Source organism: Aethina tumida, chromosome 2, assembly GCF_024364675.1.
Source record: "Aethina tumida isolate Nest 87 chromosome 2, icAetTumi1.1, whole genome shotgun sequence".
In the NCBI taxonomy this organism is placed as follows: Eukaryota; Metazoa; Arthropoda; class Insecta; order Coleoptera; family Nitidulidae; genus Aethina; species Aethina tumida.
The window spans coordinates 35,576,187-35,594,395 of NC_065436.1; the positions used below are offsets into that span (position 1 = coordinate 35,576,187).

Consider the following 18,209-nt stretch of genomic DNA (forward strand, 5'->3'; position numbering starts at 1 on the left):
AAATTAATCGATTTGTTTAAGAAAACATATTAAAGTACCACATGCTACTTTTCGTGGATGATAATATGCCACTAAGATGGTTGGTAACAGGACAACGATCCCAAGCATGCTTCCAAGTACATAAAAGACTGGTTAGAAGAAGAAAAAGTAGAAATTTAGCTATGTTCTTCACAATTACTGGATCTAAACCTTATAGAACATCTTTGGGATGATTTAGAAAGAAATATAATACAGCAGTGCACCATAAAGAATGAAGACGGAGTTACTGAAAAGGTTTCAAATATAATGGCAAAAATGCCAGAATTTATAAGAAAATTGGTTGACTCCATGAACAAATGGTGTGAAGCAGTCATACAAGCTGATAGTCATGCAAAACAAAATATTAATGCTTCTGTTTGTTTTTGGTTTATTGCTCGAAAATTAAATTATTTAATAAGTTTTCCAAACTTAGGTCCAAATAAAAGAGATTAATTTTATATAAGATTCTATTTTACTTTATGATATCTTAATAAAAGTGAATAAAATTTCTAGAAATATTTTCATTAATTCCTTATACTGATATCGAACAATAATTTAATTTAAATGATTAATTGTTTATTAATTATTCGAATAATAAACAATTCAATTTCAGGATTTCCAAACTTTTATCCAGGAGGGCATTGAAATCTTTGTTTCGATTTGATTAAAATGGATTTAAGAACGTCCAATAAATCCAATTTAGAAAAATAAATTCATATTTGTATTTAGTTTTTTAACCTTAATGTGTAACAAAAAATTAATGTAAAACCTTGATTAAAATTTAATAACTCATTAAGAAAAAAAATGGACTAAAGCCATTAAGATTAAATACAGACTGGATTTTTATATTTTTTTATAAACCCATACAACATTCCATTTGTTCATTCCAGCATTGTGTTTATTCATTACTTTCCAAACACAATGCAATCAAACAAAAGCCATAAAATCAGTGTTAATGCAGTAATTCATTATTGATTCTTGTTTTATGGAAAATGTATTAAATAAAATATGCATTTATGTCTAAAACAATGATATTGTGTTCTTTTATACTCGGTTTAAAATATTAATTTTTGTTTGCTCAACACACACAACTAACAATTAATGCAATTATTGACATTCAGTTAAGTTTGACAATATCTACATATTTGTCAGGACTGGCAAAGGACTATTTACTGTCTACAAATAGCGACGTAGTTATAAGACCTTATTGTTAATTGCACAGAACGTAGCCATTTTAAATCTAATTGAATGCACTTATTGTTTGGAACGTGAGCACATAACAATTTATTCAATTATCGAAACGTTAATAACAAATGCTGTGCTTCTCTGGATTAAATATTTTATGAGAGCTATTTCAGTTTTGTTAAAATTGATCGATGAATAAATGAAATTTTCATATTATAGGATTTTAGACGAACGGTTTATTCCTATTTTTTAAAATAAACTATTTATATATATATAGGTGAATATAAAATGTACGATTTCATATCGTAATCCTGAAAATTATTTTAAAAACAGGAATTTTAATAAAAATATTATAAAATAATCCGGAAATAATTATTATAAATATTACATTTTATAAAATGTAATATTTGACTGTAATAAAGTAATAAAATTAAACATCCGCATTTCACAAAGATATGCTAGGCTAAAAATAGAAATTACACATTCTATTGTTTGATAAACTAATAGAAAACATGCAATAATTTTTTTTTAATATAGACCTTCACATCGCATTGCATGTACAATTGAAAAATATTGTATTTTTAAATTGGATGCAGTTACCAAATAAAAATGAAAAATCGAGAGGTAGAACGGAATATTTAATTGTGTAAAATATGTACTGGGCAATTTTATTTGTTTTTATGTTCTATTTTATATTTGAAATAATTCTTGAAAAAGAAATGCGCTCTAGTAAATTATTTAGTACGAACAATTTTTGTTATTTTTATATAGAACTGAGTTTTAATATTATTTCTCGTTTTAATAATATTTTTATTTTTATAATATGCAAACTCGAGTAAATTAAAATGTAAAATTCATTATGTTTCTGTTTTATGAAAGTTGCTCAAATAAATATTCGATTTAAAAATCGTGACATCTTAAAAAATATGGACAAATGTAAACGTTTATAACAAACTTTTTTAATCATATTAAATCAAAATTGCTGAAAAATTAAACTCAACGTTAGACTTGCATTCAAAACTAATTAGGCACATACTTTTTAAATCCTGCTGGAAATATTTGAAATGAAGAACTTTTTTTCGAGTTGTACAAATGAATTTTCGTAAAAACTGAATGAATGTCAAAATTAAAATAAATAACTGTAACAAATTAACTAAGATTCAAAATTACAGACATAAAAATTGAATTGAATATTTTAAATTATGCATCGAATTAGACATTTAAAATTTAAATCCTCCTTTATCCATATGGAACAATTTTTTTACTAGTTGTATAAATGAACTTCAGTAGAAACTTAGACGGATGTAAGATTAAAGTAATCACCCAGAAAGTATCAAGATATTTTAACATTTGGTATACGTTGAAGTCAACCGGAAAACTATTGTCAGTTTTTTGTTTTTTTTTTTCTTCATTTCTCCACCCAGATCTCCAGATCTTTCCTCAATCGAGCATGTGTGGGATATAATGGATTGACACTTAACGAATTTATAGCTCCCTCCACAGACTCTTAATGAACTAAGACGTCAGATTCAGTACGTGTGGGATGAGGTACCTCAAGAGAATGTCGATAAACTAATTAGATCGATGCCACGACGCCTAGTTTCTGACACTTTATGCCTTAAGTTTTTTGTTTAATTTTTTATTCATTTATTGGTTAATCCAATTTGGAATAAATCAATTATATCGAGGTATCAATCTGTAACTGTAATTATAATATTAATCTACAATTTAAATTCTGTCTTAAAAACTAAATAGACGTTTAAATGTTACATCCTACTGAAAATATTCTAAAGGAACAATTTTAAAAAGTATTAAGAAATTTTGCAAATTTAAAGTATTATACGAATACAAAAGTTCAAAGTTCAAAGAATTATTGTATTGCAAACTTTATCGATGGAAGTATTGTACTAAATTTTAAGATTAAAAAATCAGTTTGTTCTCAAGTTTTAATTCAATAAAAGTGGTACCAAAATGTGTATTTTATGTTTATCTTTTTATATTTCTTATTGGATTTTTAGCCATCACGAACAGATGCGAAAACATCTAACATTGATGGATCATTTTAATATTCTACAGATGCCTCTTTTATATCCTTTAGAGTGTAATTTATTAATTTTTAATTTCAAATGTTTAAGTCGGAATAAAAACAATTGCAATATTGTTTAATAAAAACAAACAATTATACAATATATAAGATTTTAAAAATACTTTATACTTAAAAAATTCAATATGATTTATAAGAGATTATTTCCACCAATTTTTCCTCAAATTAACTGAAAAATGCAAAACATCATTTTGGTATTACTTTTAATGGCTATTTTGGTTCATCCCCCATTTACCACCACCCAACACGATTGAATCTAATTAGAAATCGTTTAGCCCACACCCATTGTTGCACCGACTAGGTATTTAGCGATGGGGTGTCGCAACAAAGAATGCCAAATGGGATGAGGGGTCGTACGTTCGGTCGGCTCGTGCCGCAACCACAACTAATTGCCTGAACGGTGATAATTGACATATTGCCCGTGTCAACGGCAACTGATCGCTCCCCAAGGGGCTGGTCTCACTATAAATATCCCCGACTTTTTTTTAGTTAGTTTTTTACATTGCATCAGGGGCACAAGTATTGGGTTACGTTCAAACAAATATTGAATGAAGTGGTAAAATTCGGATGTGTTTCTAATGTTATTCCACTCTAATGTTTTATTAACGAGATAACACAGCAAGATGATTTTATGGCGGCGTATAAATTTTAATATTTCGTCCAGTATCCGAAGGGAAAGAAAGGGAAAAATGCGCTGAGGAAGCTTTAAAAAGCGTCGTTTTAGCATAAAAGCTTATCGATTAGGAACGAAAGACTAAAAGTAGACAGTCCAAGAAAACGGGGAACATATTTAATTTATGCCGAATCACTTATTTAATATAGAAAACGAGAAGGGACCAAAGGAGGACTATTTCACTTCCATTATCATAATGAAACGAATTTTCAAATTGAGTTATAACACGAAATTGATTTTATAATGCATTCTACAATGATGTTACTTTGCGATGTAAGCTGGTGTAAGATATTTCATTAAATTAATTGGTTTTCCTATTAAATTCAATATAAAGCTTGTTTATAAAGAACTTTTATAAAACTAAGAGTATTAAATTCAAGAGTTTTATAAAGTTTCCGTCTTAATTAACTAATTTTTAGTCATATTTATATGTTTTCAGAAATTTATTTTAACTGAAATTATGCTTCTTACAAAACTAGAGGCATGTTCCAGCAAAACAGATCTTAATTAAAAAGAAACCTGTGTAGCAGTAACCTTATACATTTTCAAACTTACTTGTTTATTAATTTTTTAATAAACTTATGGATATTAAGTAATTCAATTTGTTGAAAGTCTGTAAACATTTCTAAAAAATTCACACTTGTACGTACCAAATTGTATATTGGTAATAACGATAAAAAATTTCTGTTCAAAACTAACGTCATAAAGTTTCAGACTTATTTATTCATCTATTACATTACACTAAAAAAAAGTATACTGGTAATAAGTATAAAAAATTTCTGTACAGAACTAATGTGATCAAGTTTCAGACTTATTTATTTATTACATATTAAAATATTTTTAACAATTTTTAAAAATCTATTTTAATGAAAATATGTTTCTTACAAAAGTACAAACACTTAAAAAAAATACACTGGTAATAAGTATAAAAAATTACTACACAAAATTAACTTTAAATACTTAAAAAAAGTACACTGGTAATAAGTATAATAAATTTTGGCTCAGAACTAACGTGATCAAGTTTCAGACTTATTTATCTATAGCATTTTAATCATATTTAACAATTTTGAAAAATTTATTTTAGTGAAAGTGTATGTTTATTACAAAACTGTAAACACAGTGTACAAAAGTACACTGGTAAATATAAAAAATGTCTGTACAGAACTAACGTGATCAAATTTCAGATTTATTTATCTATTACATTTTAATCAATTTTTGATAAATTTATTTTAGTGGAAATGTAGGTTTGTTACAACACTGTAAACATTTACAAAAAAAGCATAAGTGATGGTGTGTGATAAGGGAAAAATAATTTTTGTACAGGACTAACATGATCATGTTTCACTGTTACTTATCTGATATACTACATCATATTTAACTATTTTGAGAAATTTATATTGACAAAAATATTTGCTTTTTATAAAATTATAACCATTTTAAAAGAATATAATAAAGTTGTAATCAGTATAAACAATTCTGAACTGACGAGACTAAGTTTGAGTCTTATTTATTTATTACATTTTAATCATATTTAATAATCTTGAGATACTTATGGTAATAAAAATATATGCTTCTTACAAAACTGTAAACATTTAAATTGTAATAAATGTAAAAAATTATGAGTGTAACTAATGTAAATAATGTGTGTTTCAGTTTTATTCATCTATTAAATTTTAATAACATTTATAGGTTTTTCTATATTAATTTTTATGATTTTCTTACAAAGCTGTGAATAATTTTATGGGTTAATTGTTAAAAAAATATCTAACGTGTATAAACTTGAAACACATGGCAAATAGAACTAGTAAACGTTTAGAATCGAGTAAAGTGAGGTGAATAAATAAGAGTAGTTGGAGATGGGTTTTAATTCAAAATATAGTGTGTGTGTGTGTCCAGCAGGAGCGTGTTGTTGCTAAGCCCTGCTGCCACCATTGCAGGAGTCAACGGCCTTTACTCAACGTAAGTACCTTGACGGTTGTCCGCTTCCCGCGCCCTTCCGCCACTTCTACCCTGCCGTTGCAACGCTCCTTCTTTATTTTACAACTAATGCACTTCACTTATGCACATAGTCACAACGACATAGATTCCTTACCATGTTAATATATTGTCATTAGTCTTATCATTGTTTCCAACAAAAAGCAAATTAATAGGTAATTGTGTAATTTTTATTTAAATAATAAGGAAATTTTTATAGATTAGTTTAAAAACAAACTACATCCATATTTATTAGTACATATTGCAAATTACAAACTTATTCTATTTAAACATTAAATTTACAATTGCATTACATTAATTAAATTAATAGTCTGTAAATAGAAACTAATTGATAATAATTATTTACCATGTTTTAAACAACGAATTGTGGTTTTGTCTGCACTAACGACTTCTGCTAGTTAACAAACATAATTATTTCTGGTTAATTTAATTTAAAAACATTTCTGTGGCCGACAGTTGAATAATGCAGTCGTAAAATGATAATCATAGATTAATTTCATTATGCAAAAGCAGATTTTTAGCCTCGGGGATTCGGATGTCTCGCAGGAAATTAAAGGACGACGTAATAGATGAATTTATTATCCACCCTTCATTTAATATTCTTTTCGTGATGCCGACCCTAAAACCCGCCCGATTTTGTCCATGTATCCCGTTACGTATTGATGTCCAGGACCTGCGAAAGCCACTTTGAGGATGTTACGTGCATTCAGGAATATAAATGCATCTAAATTGACGTACGGATTTCGAATCCTGCTGAAAAGACTCTAATGGAAGGTATATATTTATGACAAGTACAAAAAATATATATGTATATACAGAAATTGAACGAATAGAAGAGAGTTTATTTAATTATTCTTGTCTATGAGTTTCATTAAGTCAATTGCTCATATAAAAATTTGATTTTGGAAACTTATAAATTTAAATTGCGACTAAAAATTAGTTCATCGAACTATAACAAAGTTGCTAAATTTAAAGTTTTTAAAACATGGCTGAAAAGGAACAACTTTTTATAAATAATGAGTACGAAATTGGACCAATATAAAAGGTAGAATAAGCAAATAGAAAAATTATTGTACGATTTTTATTACATCTAAGTTTAAAAAAAAAAATTAAAAGTGTTACTCAAAAAATAGTTTGTTTTTCAAATTTTGAATCCTGCTGAAAATACTCTACTTTTTACGAATTGTACGAAAGAGTTTTAATAGAAATTGGACCAAATAAGAAGAAGAAGAATAAAGATATCTGATAAATTATTGTTAGATATTTATTAAATGAATGTTGTTCTTATAAAAAATTGATTTAAGAGTTTGTAAAATTTGAAATCAGATCTAAAAATCAGTTTGTATTTCAATTTACAAGCTCTAATATAAATACTCTAAAGGAATAATATTTTTACGAATTATACGAATGAGTTTTCGTAGAAATTGGACCAATATAAAAGGTAAAATAAAGATATCCAACAAATTATTGTTTGATTTTTATTAAATGTAAGTTACTCTTATAAAAAATTGAATTTAAAGTCTGTAAAATTTGAATTTAAAAAGTAGTTTGTTCTTCAAATTTTAAATGCTGCTGAAAATACTCTACTTTTTACTAATTGTACGAAAAAGTTTTAATAGAAATTGGACCAAACAAGAAGAAGAAAAATAAAGATATCTGATAAATTATTGTTAGATATTTATTAAATGAATGTTGTTCTTATAAAAAATTGATTTAAGAGTTTGTAAAATTTGAAATCAGATGTAAAAATCAGTTTGTATTTCAATTTACAAGCTCTAATATAAATACTCTAAAGGAATAATATTTTTACGAATTGTAGGAATGAGTTTTCGTAGAAATTGGACCAATATAAAAGGTAGAATAAAGATATCCAACAAATTATTGTTTGATTTTTATTAAATGTAAGTTACTCTTATAAAAAATTGAATTTAAAGTCTGTAAAATTTGAACTTAAAAAGTAGTTTGTTCTTCAAATTTTAAATCCTGCTGAAAATATTCTTAAAGAACATACTTTTTACAAATGGTTCGAATGAGTTTTACCAGAAATTTGATCAATATAATAGGTAAAATAAAAATATCTAACAAATTATTATTTGTTGTTTTATATGTAAGTTGCTATAAAAAGTTAAGTCTGCAAAATTTGAAATCTGTCTTAAAAAGTAGTTTGGTTCTTCAAATTTTAAATCCTGCTGAAAATACTCTACTTTTTACGAATTGTACGAGAGAGTTTTAATAGAAATTGGACCAAATAAGAAGAAGAAGAATAAAGATATCTGATAAATTATTGTTTGTTTTTTTATATGTAAGTTCCTCTTATAAAAAATTAAGTTTGTAAAATTTGAAATCTTACTTAAAAAGTAGTTTGTTCTTCAAATTTTAAATCCTACTGAAAATACTCTGAAGGAACATAATTTTTACGAATTGTACGAATTTTAATAGAATTGGGACCAATATAAAAAGAAGAAGAATAAAGATATCTGACAAATTATTGTTAGATATTTATTAAATAAAAATTGCTCTTATACAAAATTGATTCAAGAGTCTGTAAAATTTGAAATCAGATCTAAAAATCAGTTTGTACTTCAATTTACAAGTTCTAATATAAATACTTTAAAGGAATAATATTTTTACGAATTGTACGAATGAGTTTTGTTGTTTGATTTTTATTAAATGTAAATATATAAAAAATTGAATTTAAAGTCTGTAAAATTTGAAATCTGACTTAAAAAGTAGTTTGTTCTTCAATTTTTAAATCCTACTAAAATACTCTAAAGGAATATTTTTTTTACACACTGTACGAATGAGTAAAGATATCTAACAAATTAACTTGATTAGATTTTTATTAAATCAAAATTTAAAATCTGACTTAAAAATTAATTTGTTACTTATTTTTAAATAGACAAAACTGAATATATAAAAGACCAAAATGGAAAAATATTAACCAAATTTTAATATAATAATTAGGAAGTTTAAAATTATAAAAACATAATTTTGTTAGAAACTTAATTGTGTCACAGTATTTTTAGTTTAATAATAAACTGTCATAAAATAGTATAATAACAGTAGTAACTGTAATATATTTCTAATATTCTTTTTCTTATTGGTTTTCTAGCCATCACGGACAGATGCGGGAACATCTAAATATGACGAGACATTTTAATATTCTTCAGATGCGTCTTTCATATTCTTTAGGGGGTAATTTATCAATTTTTAATTTCAAACGTTGACGTTGTAATAAAAACAATGACGGAATCCATTCAATAAAACAGAGCAGACAATCGAGAAATCTATCTTCATTACAACGGAACAAACGTTACGCTCGTAACGTTTGTCAACGCATCGGAATCCAGAGATGCAAGAGAGAGGAATGATCGATACATACACATCCAGAAACGAAAGCAACCCCCCCGAAATTACCTGCACAATGCGACTACACGCATAGTTGGCGGGTAGTTTTCTCCGCACACTCTTCCTCCCGAGGGAGGCCGCTTTGACGTGGACTGTACAGGAGTATTGATCCGGGGGACCGAACCCCCGCGTTTCGAACCCTTGCATGGATCTCGACCATCAGGGGCTCTTTGTCTGGCGCTTCCCGTGTGCATCGGATGCCGTTCCTGCGGACGGGCGAGGGATCCTCTCAATCACAACACGGGAGATAATGCGATTCGGGCCAGGTGCAATTTGTATCCCGTCTTCCGTTCCGCGTGTCATCGACTAATTGCCGATTCTTCGCGATTTTTTCCCCCACGCAACGGCGCCACAATTATAGATTTTGCACCTCATCAATACGGATGTCAATTATTTCAGTAATTCCATTTCGTTTTGACGTTTGACAACTGTATTAACCAGCTGTAGTAATGCAATTAAGGAATGAGGATAAAATAGTTATTACAGTTTCTATAAAAGAGTGAGAATTACTTGATAACACGATTGACTTGACGATTTCAAAAGAATATTTGACACTAAATTTGTTAGATTATAAAATGTAGCATATCTTAAGAAAACTCTAGTTACTTTATTTTAAGAGACATAGTATAAAATGTTCTTAAGATACAGATAAAATATCTTAAATCACTTTTAACTGGCAAATTATAAAAAAAAAATGATGATTGAAGTTTAGTTTTGTCTCCTTTACTTTATTTAAAGATATATGGCAGAAGGTTATAATATCAAATATGGAAAATGTACTCAAAATAAATAATCTAATGTCTTAAATTAAATTAGAAATAAACGATTATTTTTTTTTAACTGAAATTATGGAGTTTTATCTTTTTCAAAATTTAAAGTGTTGCAGGCACTGTTATGTTATAACATAAAATATAGCAAATATTCTCAAAATAAATAACCAAATGCCTTAAATGCACCTTAACTGTTAAATAATAAAGAAAAATTTCTGAAATTGAAAGTTTTGTCTTTTTAAGTGTTTAAGGTGTGTCAAACTTTTTATTTTAAGAGATCTGACAAGAAGGTTATAATATCAAATATGGCAAATGTTCTCAACAAAAATAATCAAAAGTCTTAAAATGCACCTTTAAGTGATACATTAAAAAAAAATTGAGTTTTACACAATTTGAGAAATTGTTGAGTAATGGAGTTTTTTTTTAATATTTAAAGTGTTGTAACTACTCTATCTTAAGAGACATTCCAAGTAAAGTAATGTAAAATATTCTCAAGATAAATAGTCTATTTTTTTTAAAGCACCTGTACATTAGAAAGAAAACCTTCTTAAATTGAAATTATAAAGTTTTGTCTTTTTTAGAGTTTAAAGTGTGTCAACCTCTTTAGTTTAAGAGATGTGACAATAATGTTATAATATAAAATATGGCAAATGTTCTCAACAAAAATAATCAAAAGTCTTAAAATGCACCTTTAAGTGGTAAATTAAAAAGAAAATTAGAATTTTACACAATTGTAACTGATAAATTAGAGAGAAAAACTTCTGAAATTGAAATTATAAAGTTTTATCTTTTTCATTGTTTAAAGTGTGTCAACCTTTTTAGTTTAGGAGATGTAATAAGAAGGTTATAATATAAAATATGGCAGAAGTTCTCAACAAAAATAATCGAACGACTTAAATGCACCTTTAAGTGGTAAATTAAAAAGAAAATTTAAGTTTTAGACAATTTTGAGAAATTGTTTTGGAGTTATGAAGTATTTCAATATTTAAAGTGTTGTAACTAGTCTATCTTAAAAGGTATTGCAAGTATAGTAATGTAAAATATTCTTAAGATAAATAATCAATTTTTTTAAATGCCCCTGCATCTGTTACATTAGAAACAAAACTTTTTGAAATTGAAATTATAAAGTTTTATCTTTTTCAGTGTTTGATGTGACCTCTATTTTAAGAAATGTGATTAGAAGGTTATAATATAATGGCAAATGTTGTCAACAAAAAAAATCAAAGGTCTTAAATGCACCTTTAAGTGGTAAATTAAAAAGAAAATATGAGTTTTATGAAATTGTTACGGTATTGTCTACACATATTCACATTAGTACGTTCTGAGATGCGACCAACGACCTCCACTATTTGGCTCTCCGGTATTTACTTATTTAGAAGAAAAGCTGGACCAATTCTATGAGGAATTCCTTTAAGAGACAATACATAACTATAAAAACAACAAAAATCTAATTGCAACAATTAAATTACATTGAAGTGGAAAGTTGAATGCATAATAAGAAGATTTGCATCGTAATTGTTTCAATAGACGTATCAGTAACGACGAGCCGATTAGAAGTCTGAAAGCACGTTTCAATTATGGCTAAACAACAATCTGCTTTCCAACTTAGTTCTGAAATTCATTGCAAAGTTTAACTTGCGGCTAATTCCTCAATTTGGAGTTTAATACTCGACGCTAGTTTACACAAAACCCTCATTTATTATTAGTAATTTGTTATTTTAGAATTTATACTTGTCGTGGATGAGTAAAAATGTTTCAGAGTAAGAGAGAGAGAGAAAAGGAACAACACAGGGATTTATTGAGATAAATGCCCCCTTGAATAAAAGGCGTTTATCTGTTCGAACATGATCCAATTATGGCTGCATAACAATCTACTTAGGAAGTTATGAACGGTCGCAATTTAGGGAAGTTACTCGCGGCGCCTGGCTGTATTTTATATCAACATGACCGTGAACAACACCCGGGAGTGCGATACGTTCGAGTTAAACCGAAAATCGATTACAAGATTTCATGTGCCGTCTATGGATTAACACACAATCTCATCAAGGTATATTTTTTATGTAATAAAACGTTTCGATATTAATTTTACCTCCATTATTAATTAATTACTTGTAAGTTTCATCAATTTTAATGGTTGTTAATTAATATAACATGTATTAATTTCTTCATACAATGAAAAATGACAAACTTAATATTAAGCGTTTTTGGAAAATACTAAAAATCATATTATTTAAAGATAGTCTTTCAAACTAATTAGTCGTATAAATTTTATGCTCTTCTGAACATCAAATGTCTTAAAAGCACTTTTAACTGGTAAATTATAAAGAAAAATTGATTTTTCTGTAATTGAAGTTTTTGAAATTTTTAAAGTGTTGCAACTATTTTATTTTAAGAGGTATTCCAAGTATAGTAATGAATAATATTCTCAAGATACATAATCAATTTATCAACAGAACATTATTCTTAGAATCATATTATATAAAGATAGTTTTTCAATCTAATTAGACGTACAAATTTTAAGCTCTACAGAAAATATTGTAAGGGACAGGAATCTTTTATATGTGCACAAAAGTATATTCGCAGTAATTCAATGAACGTAAAAGGTACAGTTTTCTGAAAGAAGTTATTAAATTATAATATATCAGTAATCTTACTCAGAATATTACAAATTAAAATCTGGCTAGATAGTGAGTCTGCACTGAAAATATTAATATGCATATAATAATAAAATGAAAATAATAATATGCACGAGTAGTAGAAATGAATTTTCGTAAAAATGGAATAAACTAAAAAAGTGAAATTAAATATCAACAACAAATTATTAGACTAATATTAAAATTATTTATATTAAAATTGTATTAAAAATATTATAATTTATTTTATGTCCTGAAAAGAACTTTAATACAAGTTGTGTAAATGAATATTTTAATAAATTGAGCAAACAAAAATGAATGTATATATATATATATATATATATATATATATATATATATATATATATATATATATATATATATACATACATATATTTAAAATCCAACACCTCCATAAATATTTTTTAAGTGTAATTTCTGATTTATCTTTATAACCGTCGAAGTATTTGTTAAAATTATGTCAACTTAAAAATCATCTATTTACATTCTGACAAATTTCTGAGAAGTATAGGTAAATGCTATTTATATACGATCTCTTTGTAAGTGGATGAAATGCAGCAGGAGTCGTGTATTTATGAAATATTCCTGGAAAGGAGCCGTACAACTTATATTTCCAGGTATTTGTAATTTTATTCATTTATTCTATATATATTTCAAAACCATTGTCAATAAATATGTTTCCATTATTATTCTATATTTAGGGCCATAAAACATTTACATACATTATAAATAAGTGAAAACCTATAAATAAAAAATCCAGATATTTCCTTAGCAGACACAAAAATTTATTCATATAACACATTATTATTGAATCTGGCTGACTTTTTTCTGTGCTTTTACAAAAATTGCATGAATATTTAGGCTTTTTATTTGCTTTATTTTGATGTTCAACACATGGACATTGTTTATTGGTACATTTTACACCAGTTTTGACACATTTGATACTGCCACTTTTAGATTTATTATCCGATTTATTTGGACATTTTCTGTTTCTTAATCCCGTATTGGAACACTTCAACGCCTCTTTCTCAGATTTGGAGTTTTTCTTCTGAAAATTACAATATATAGACTAAAGAAATTATGGTTATGAAACTCACAGAAAATAATCTGTTTAAGAGAGACCAACAACATATATCCGTACGTTTCTTTTCGTATGTGATCGATGATTTTGTTTCATGTTCATTGTTTATTAGCAAATCTCCTCCATTTTTGTAATCTAACCGTTTTCCACTCTGTGAACAAAAAATTCATTTATTTGTAACTATATACAGACTAAACAATAATTATTAAAGAATTAAAATAGATATCAATAAGAAATTTTGTTTGTAATTGTAGTTATCTATATTTACATATTTATGGAACCGGAAATTTACTATTTTGAATGGAAATCTATAAATATTATTATGTTATTTAACTATTTTTCTATCTTTATTTGTTTTTGAAATATCCAATTAGTTTTCACATACGTAGTGACCAACTAAATAAATGTTTTATCAACAATTCTAATCCGGAAAGGTTTATTCTAGGTAAATATAATAACAATAGCTTTCCAAAATATATATTTTTCCTTTTTATATATCTTTCTTTATAAACAAACTAATCAATAGTTGTTAAACAGTTAAAATAGAAATCAATAAGAAATTTTGTTGTTATCTCTTTTTTTCTTATTTTTGGAACCGGAAGTTTACTTTTTTAAATGGAAATATATATAAATATTATTACATGATTTAACTATTTTTCTATCTTTCTGTCTTTGAAATACTTAATTAGTTCAAAAATTTTCACACACGTAATGACCAACTAAAATAAACTTCTATCAACAATTCTAATCCGGAGAAGTTTATTCTTGGTAAATATATAAACAATAGCTTTCCAAAATACATATTTTTTCTTTTTACATGTCTTTCTTATTTCAAAAAACAATAACCATAAAATTTGCATGCTATTCAATATAGAATTTTACTCTCTACTGAAATGCTGTAGCATACCCTAAGGCTAAAATTAATATTTACAAAGATATTAAAATAATGTGAAAAATGCTGATTCGATTCGTATGTATTTTCACAAGTGTATAAAAGATGGTTTTAAATTTATTTTTAATTAAATCCTATTTTCTTCATTTAATATTGTGTATTTTTATAATGTTTTGTGTCAAAAAATCAATTTATTACAAAATTATCAAAATTGGGGGCTTTACTGACAATTTAGTTAGATCACCAATCTGTTTATTTGAAACTACATGTAGAATTTAAAAGTACAAAAATATATAGGGTACAATGTTATTTATGTTTGAATACATTCAATATTAAACCTTGTATCAAATTTTGGGTAATAATGGCTCCTTATAGGATGAAATAAAATAAATTAGAAAAGTAATTCAAGTCAAGTTATAACTGCTATAAAAATTTTTAGTCAATATCTTTTTCTGTTCTCCATAAATTTTAATTGAATCACCCTGTATTTTAGAGAAGTAGCTAACTTCATATTGTAGCAGCAACTCTTAATGTTGCAATTTTAAGACAAAATTTTTTACATAAATTTCATTTCATTTTACCTGCTGACTTAGCCTTTTTCCTTCCTCGTTATTGTGAGATTTTGAACCTACATTATTTGTTGCATTGTCCACAGTTGATTTTTTAACAGGATCATCGCTAGGTTTAAACTGGCCTAGAGGGGAGTCATTTTTCCAATTCTTGTCACAATTACAATTTTTGCAACTATAAGGAGTCCCCTGCAAAAACCTATTAGTGAGAGGTTTAAGGAAATTATAATTTACCTACAGTGGCAACTTGTTTGTCCAAAAGTTGATCATTTTTCGAAGGAATAGACTTGTTTCTAGAATTCCCACTTTCCTCACTGTTGCCTGGTTTCAGGCTATTTCGTGGTTTCTTCACTACAATCTTTTAAAAAACAAAATCAAATAGCGCATTTAAAAGAGATCTTACTTACAGTTAGATGGGGTGTTAGCGTTTCTTTGAGCGGTTCCAACAGTTTTTCCATCGAACTTTTGCCTTCCGACGATGACATCTGATACGGGGTCGATTGGATCTCGACTTCGGATTTGTTTGTGCTAGAAATCGACGTTCCTTTTTGAACTTTATCTGGAACCGTTTCCTCCTCCTGTTTGTCCGTCGTTGTTATTGAAGATTTACTACTAATAGGAGGTAAAGGAGAAAATTTCCTCAAACCATTGACCATGTCTTTCTCCTGACTTTTTTTTAGCCCATTTTGACCGAATTCCAGGCTCCTTCGCGGCACGTTTTGGTCTTGACTCTTGCGTGACTCGTAACTTCTTCTTGGACCGTTTTGGTCTTGACTTTTGCGTGATTCATTACTTTTTCTTTGCCCGTTTTGATCTTGGCTTTTGCGTGATTCGTTGCTTCTTCTTTGAGCGTTTTGATCTTGGCTTTTGCGTGATTCGTTGCTTCTTTTTTGAGCGTTTTGATCTTGGCTTTTGCGTGATTCGTTGCTTCTTCTTTGAGCATTTTGCTCCTGACTTTTGCGAGACTCGATACTTTTTCTTTGGCCGTTTTGATCCTGGCTTTTGCGAGACTCGATACTTCGTCTTTGACCGTTTTTATTCTGGCTTCCCCCTTCAATTTTGAGCGGTGGTTCCCTTAGCTTCTCTAGCGGTAATTCGTCTGTTTCCGTTTTGGTGTAACTCGTTGACGACGTAAACCATTTTTCATTTTCAATTTTTCGTTTTTCTTCGTTCGGTTTGGGACACTTGCAGAGAGGCATTTTTTGTGTAAGTAGAAGTTGCGGAGTCTCATTTTCTAAGGCCCTAGGTAAACATTTGCACGTACTTAATTCGGAATCCGATCCAGTATCGAAATCCGTTCCCTCCTTGTCCTGGCATATTATTTTAATGATGCTGCCGTTTTGAAAGCGAGGAAACAAAAGGAACTCGTACAGATTGATGTTCATGGACATGCTGGAAAAATATCATGATTTGTACGTTTTTTAATTTAGCCACATAATTTAATAATTTGGACGAGATGTTGTTTGATTTTGAAGTACAATTTTGAGTGACAGGTTGACAAATGCGATTCGTGTACGGGACGAACAATAAAATAATATAGTATAGTCGTAAAACTAATAAACATTCGATTGATTATTATCGTAGAAATAAAACATACGATACGTGAGAGTTTTTAGACGTTCTCTCATCCAGTTTATGTCGAGTCTGACCCTGTTTTCATTTATATATAGATGTGACCTTAATTTCTTTTAATACGATATTGAACTTATTAATAATTCATGTCGGGTATTGTTACGAAAAACAAGTTTACGCTTTACCCCTTTGACTGCTTAACCAGTCTCAATAAAACCAATTTACAATATAAAAAGACGTTTAATCCTTCGCTCGATGTGAATAACTTTTTGTCATACGAGAATTAATGGAATAATTGAATGGGTAGAACAGGAATTTACGACAATATTATTCCGTGATAAAATTTTTGTAGACATTTTATTACTTTCAAAGAATTACACTTGCAAGAAATAATTAAATGGATGTGTTCGTCTGGCTGAATTATTACTTTGTATTTTATTTGTGTTTTAAGGGTTGCTTTTGTATATTTTTATTGTTGCCGGATCTTGAAAATTTGTCTTCGTTTTTATTATACAGCTATTGTATAAATCAACTCCTTTGACAAACAATGAATAAATTTTCATATTTATAAATTTCACAAAAGAACGTTAAACAAATTGATTCATTCCTTCTGTGAAATATGTTTATGAATAAAATTGTAGACCTTTGACCCCCATTAATGATTTATGTTTCACGAAATAACAATGTAGTGAATGCACAAGAAACTTAACCTATAACATACATAATAACAAGAGTAGAGAAATAGAGAAAATTAATATTAATTTGAAAATAAATATCTAATTGCAATCATAAATCACCAATTAAAAATTAATTGTCGTTCATCATGTTTAATATGATTGTAGACTATTAAATTGTTAACTGTTATTAAAATTTTATACATCACGAATATATATATATATATATATATATATATATATATATTTATTCGAAAGTTAAAAAAAATCTTAAAAATATATTAATTTTAGATATGTATAAAAAATAATATATTTTTTTTTTCAAAAGCCTTAAAATATATTAAATCGTCAATTCTTACGTAATAAATTCTTTAAAATATGTTGAACAAAATGATTTTAGACTTTTGAACTTTAAATATTATTAAACATTTATATACCATCAAATATCAATTTAGATATGTATATGAACTTGATAAAAAATAAATTTTGATATTTTTATCCTCGAAAACCCTAAAACTGTTAAATTGTCAATAATTGATTAATTCCACCTTTAAAACAAAGTGATTTTAGAGTTTTTAACTTTTAATTACAACTAATATATCATCAAATATCAG

The 18,209-nt window shown here is 27.3% G+C and overlaps 1 protein-coding gene across 1 annotated transcript; it reads right to left on the minus strand.

The window, feature by feature from the left end:
* Positions 1-13,480: 13,480 nt before the first annotated feature.
* LOC109606339 (ribosome-binding protein 1) lies at positions 13,481-16,830 on the minus strand. The gene is made up of 5 exons (XM_020022899.2): positions 15,757-16,830; positions 15,588-15,707; positions 15,362-15,538; positions 13,905-14,039; positions 13,481-13,855 (listed from the first exon to the last, which is right to left on the minus strand). Exons 1-5 carry the CDS (start codon positions 16,738-16,740, stop codon positions 13,505-13,507), a joined length of 1,767 nt encoding a protein of 588 aa, XP_019878458.2. The 5' UTR covers positions 16,741-16,830; the 3' UTR covers positions 13,481-13,504.
* Positions 16,831-18,209: the final 1,379 nt, after the last annotated feature.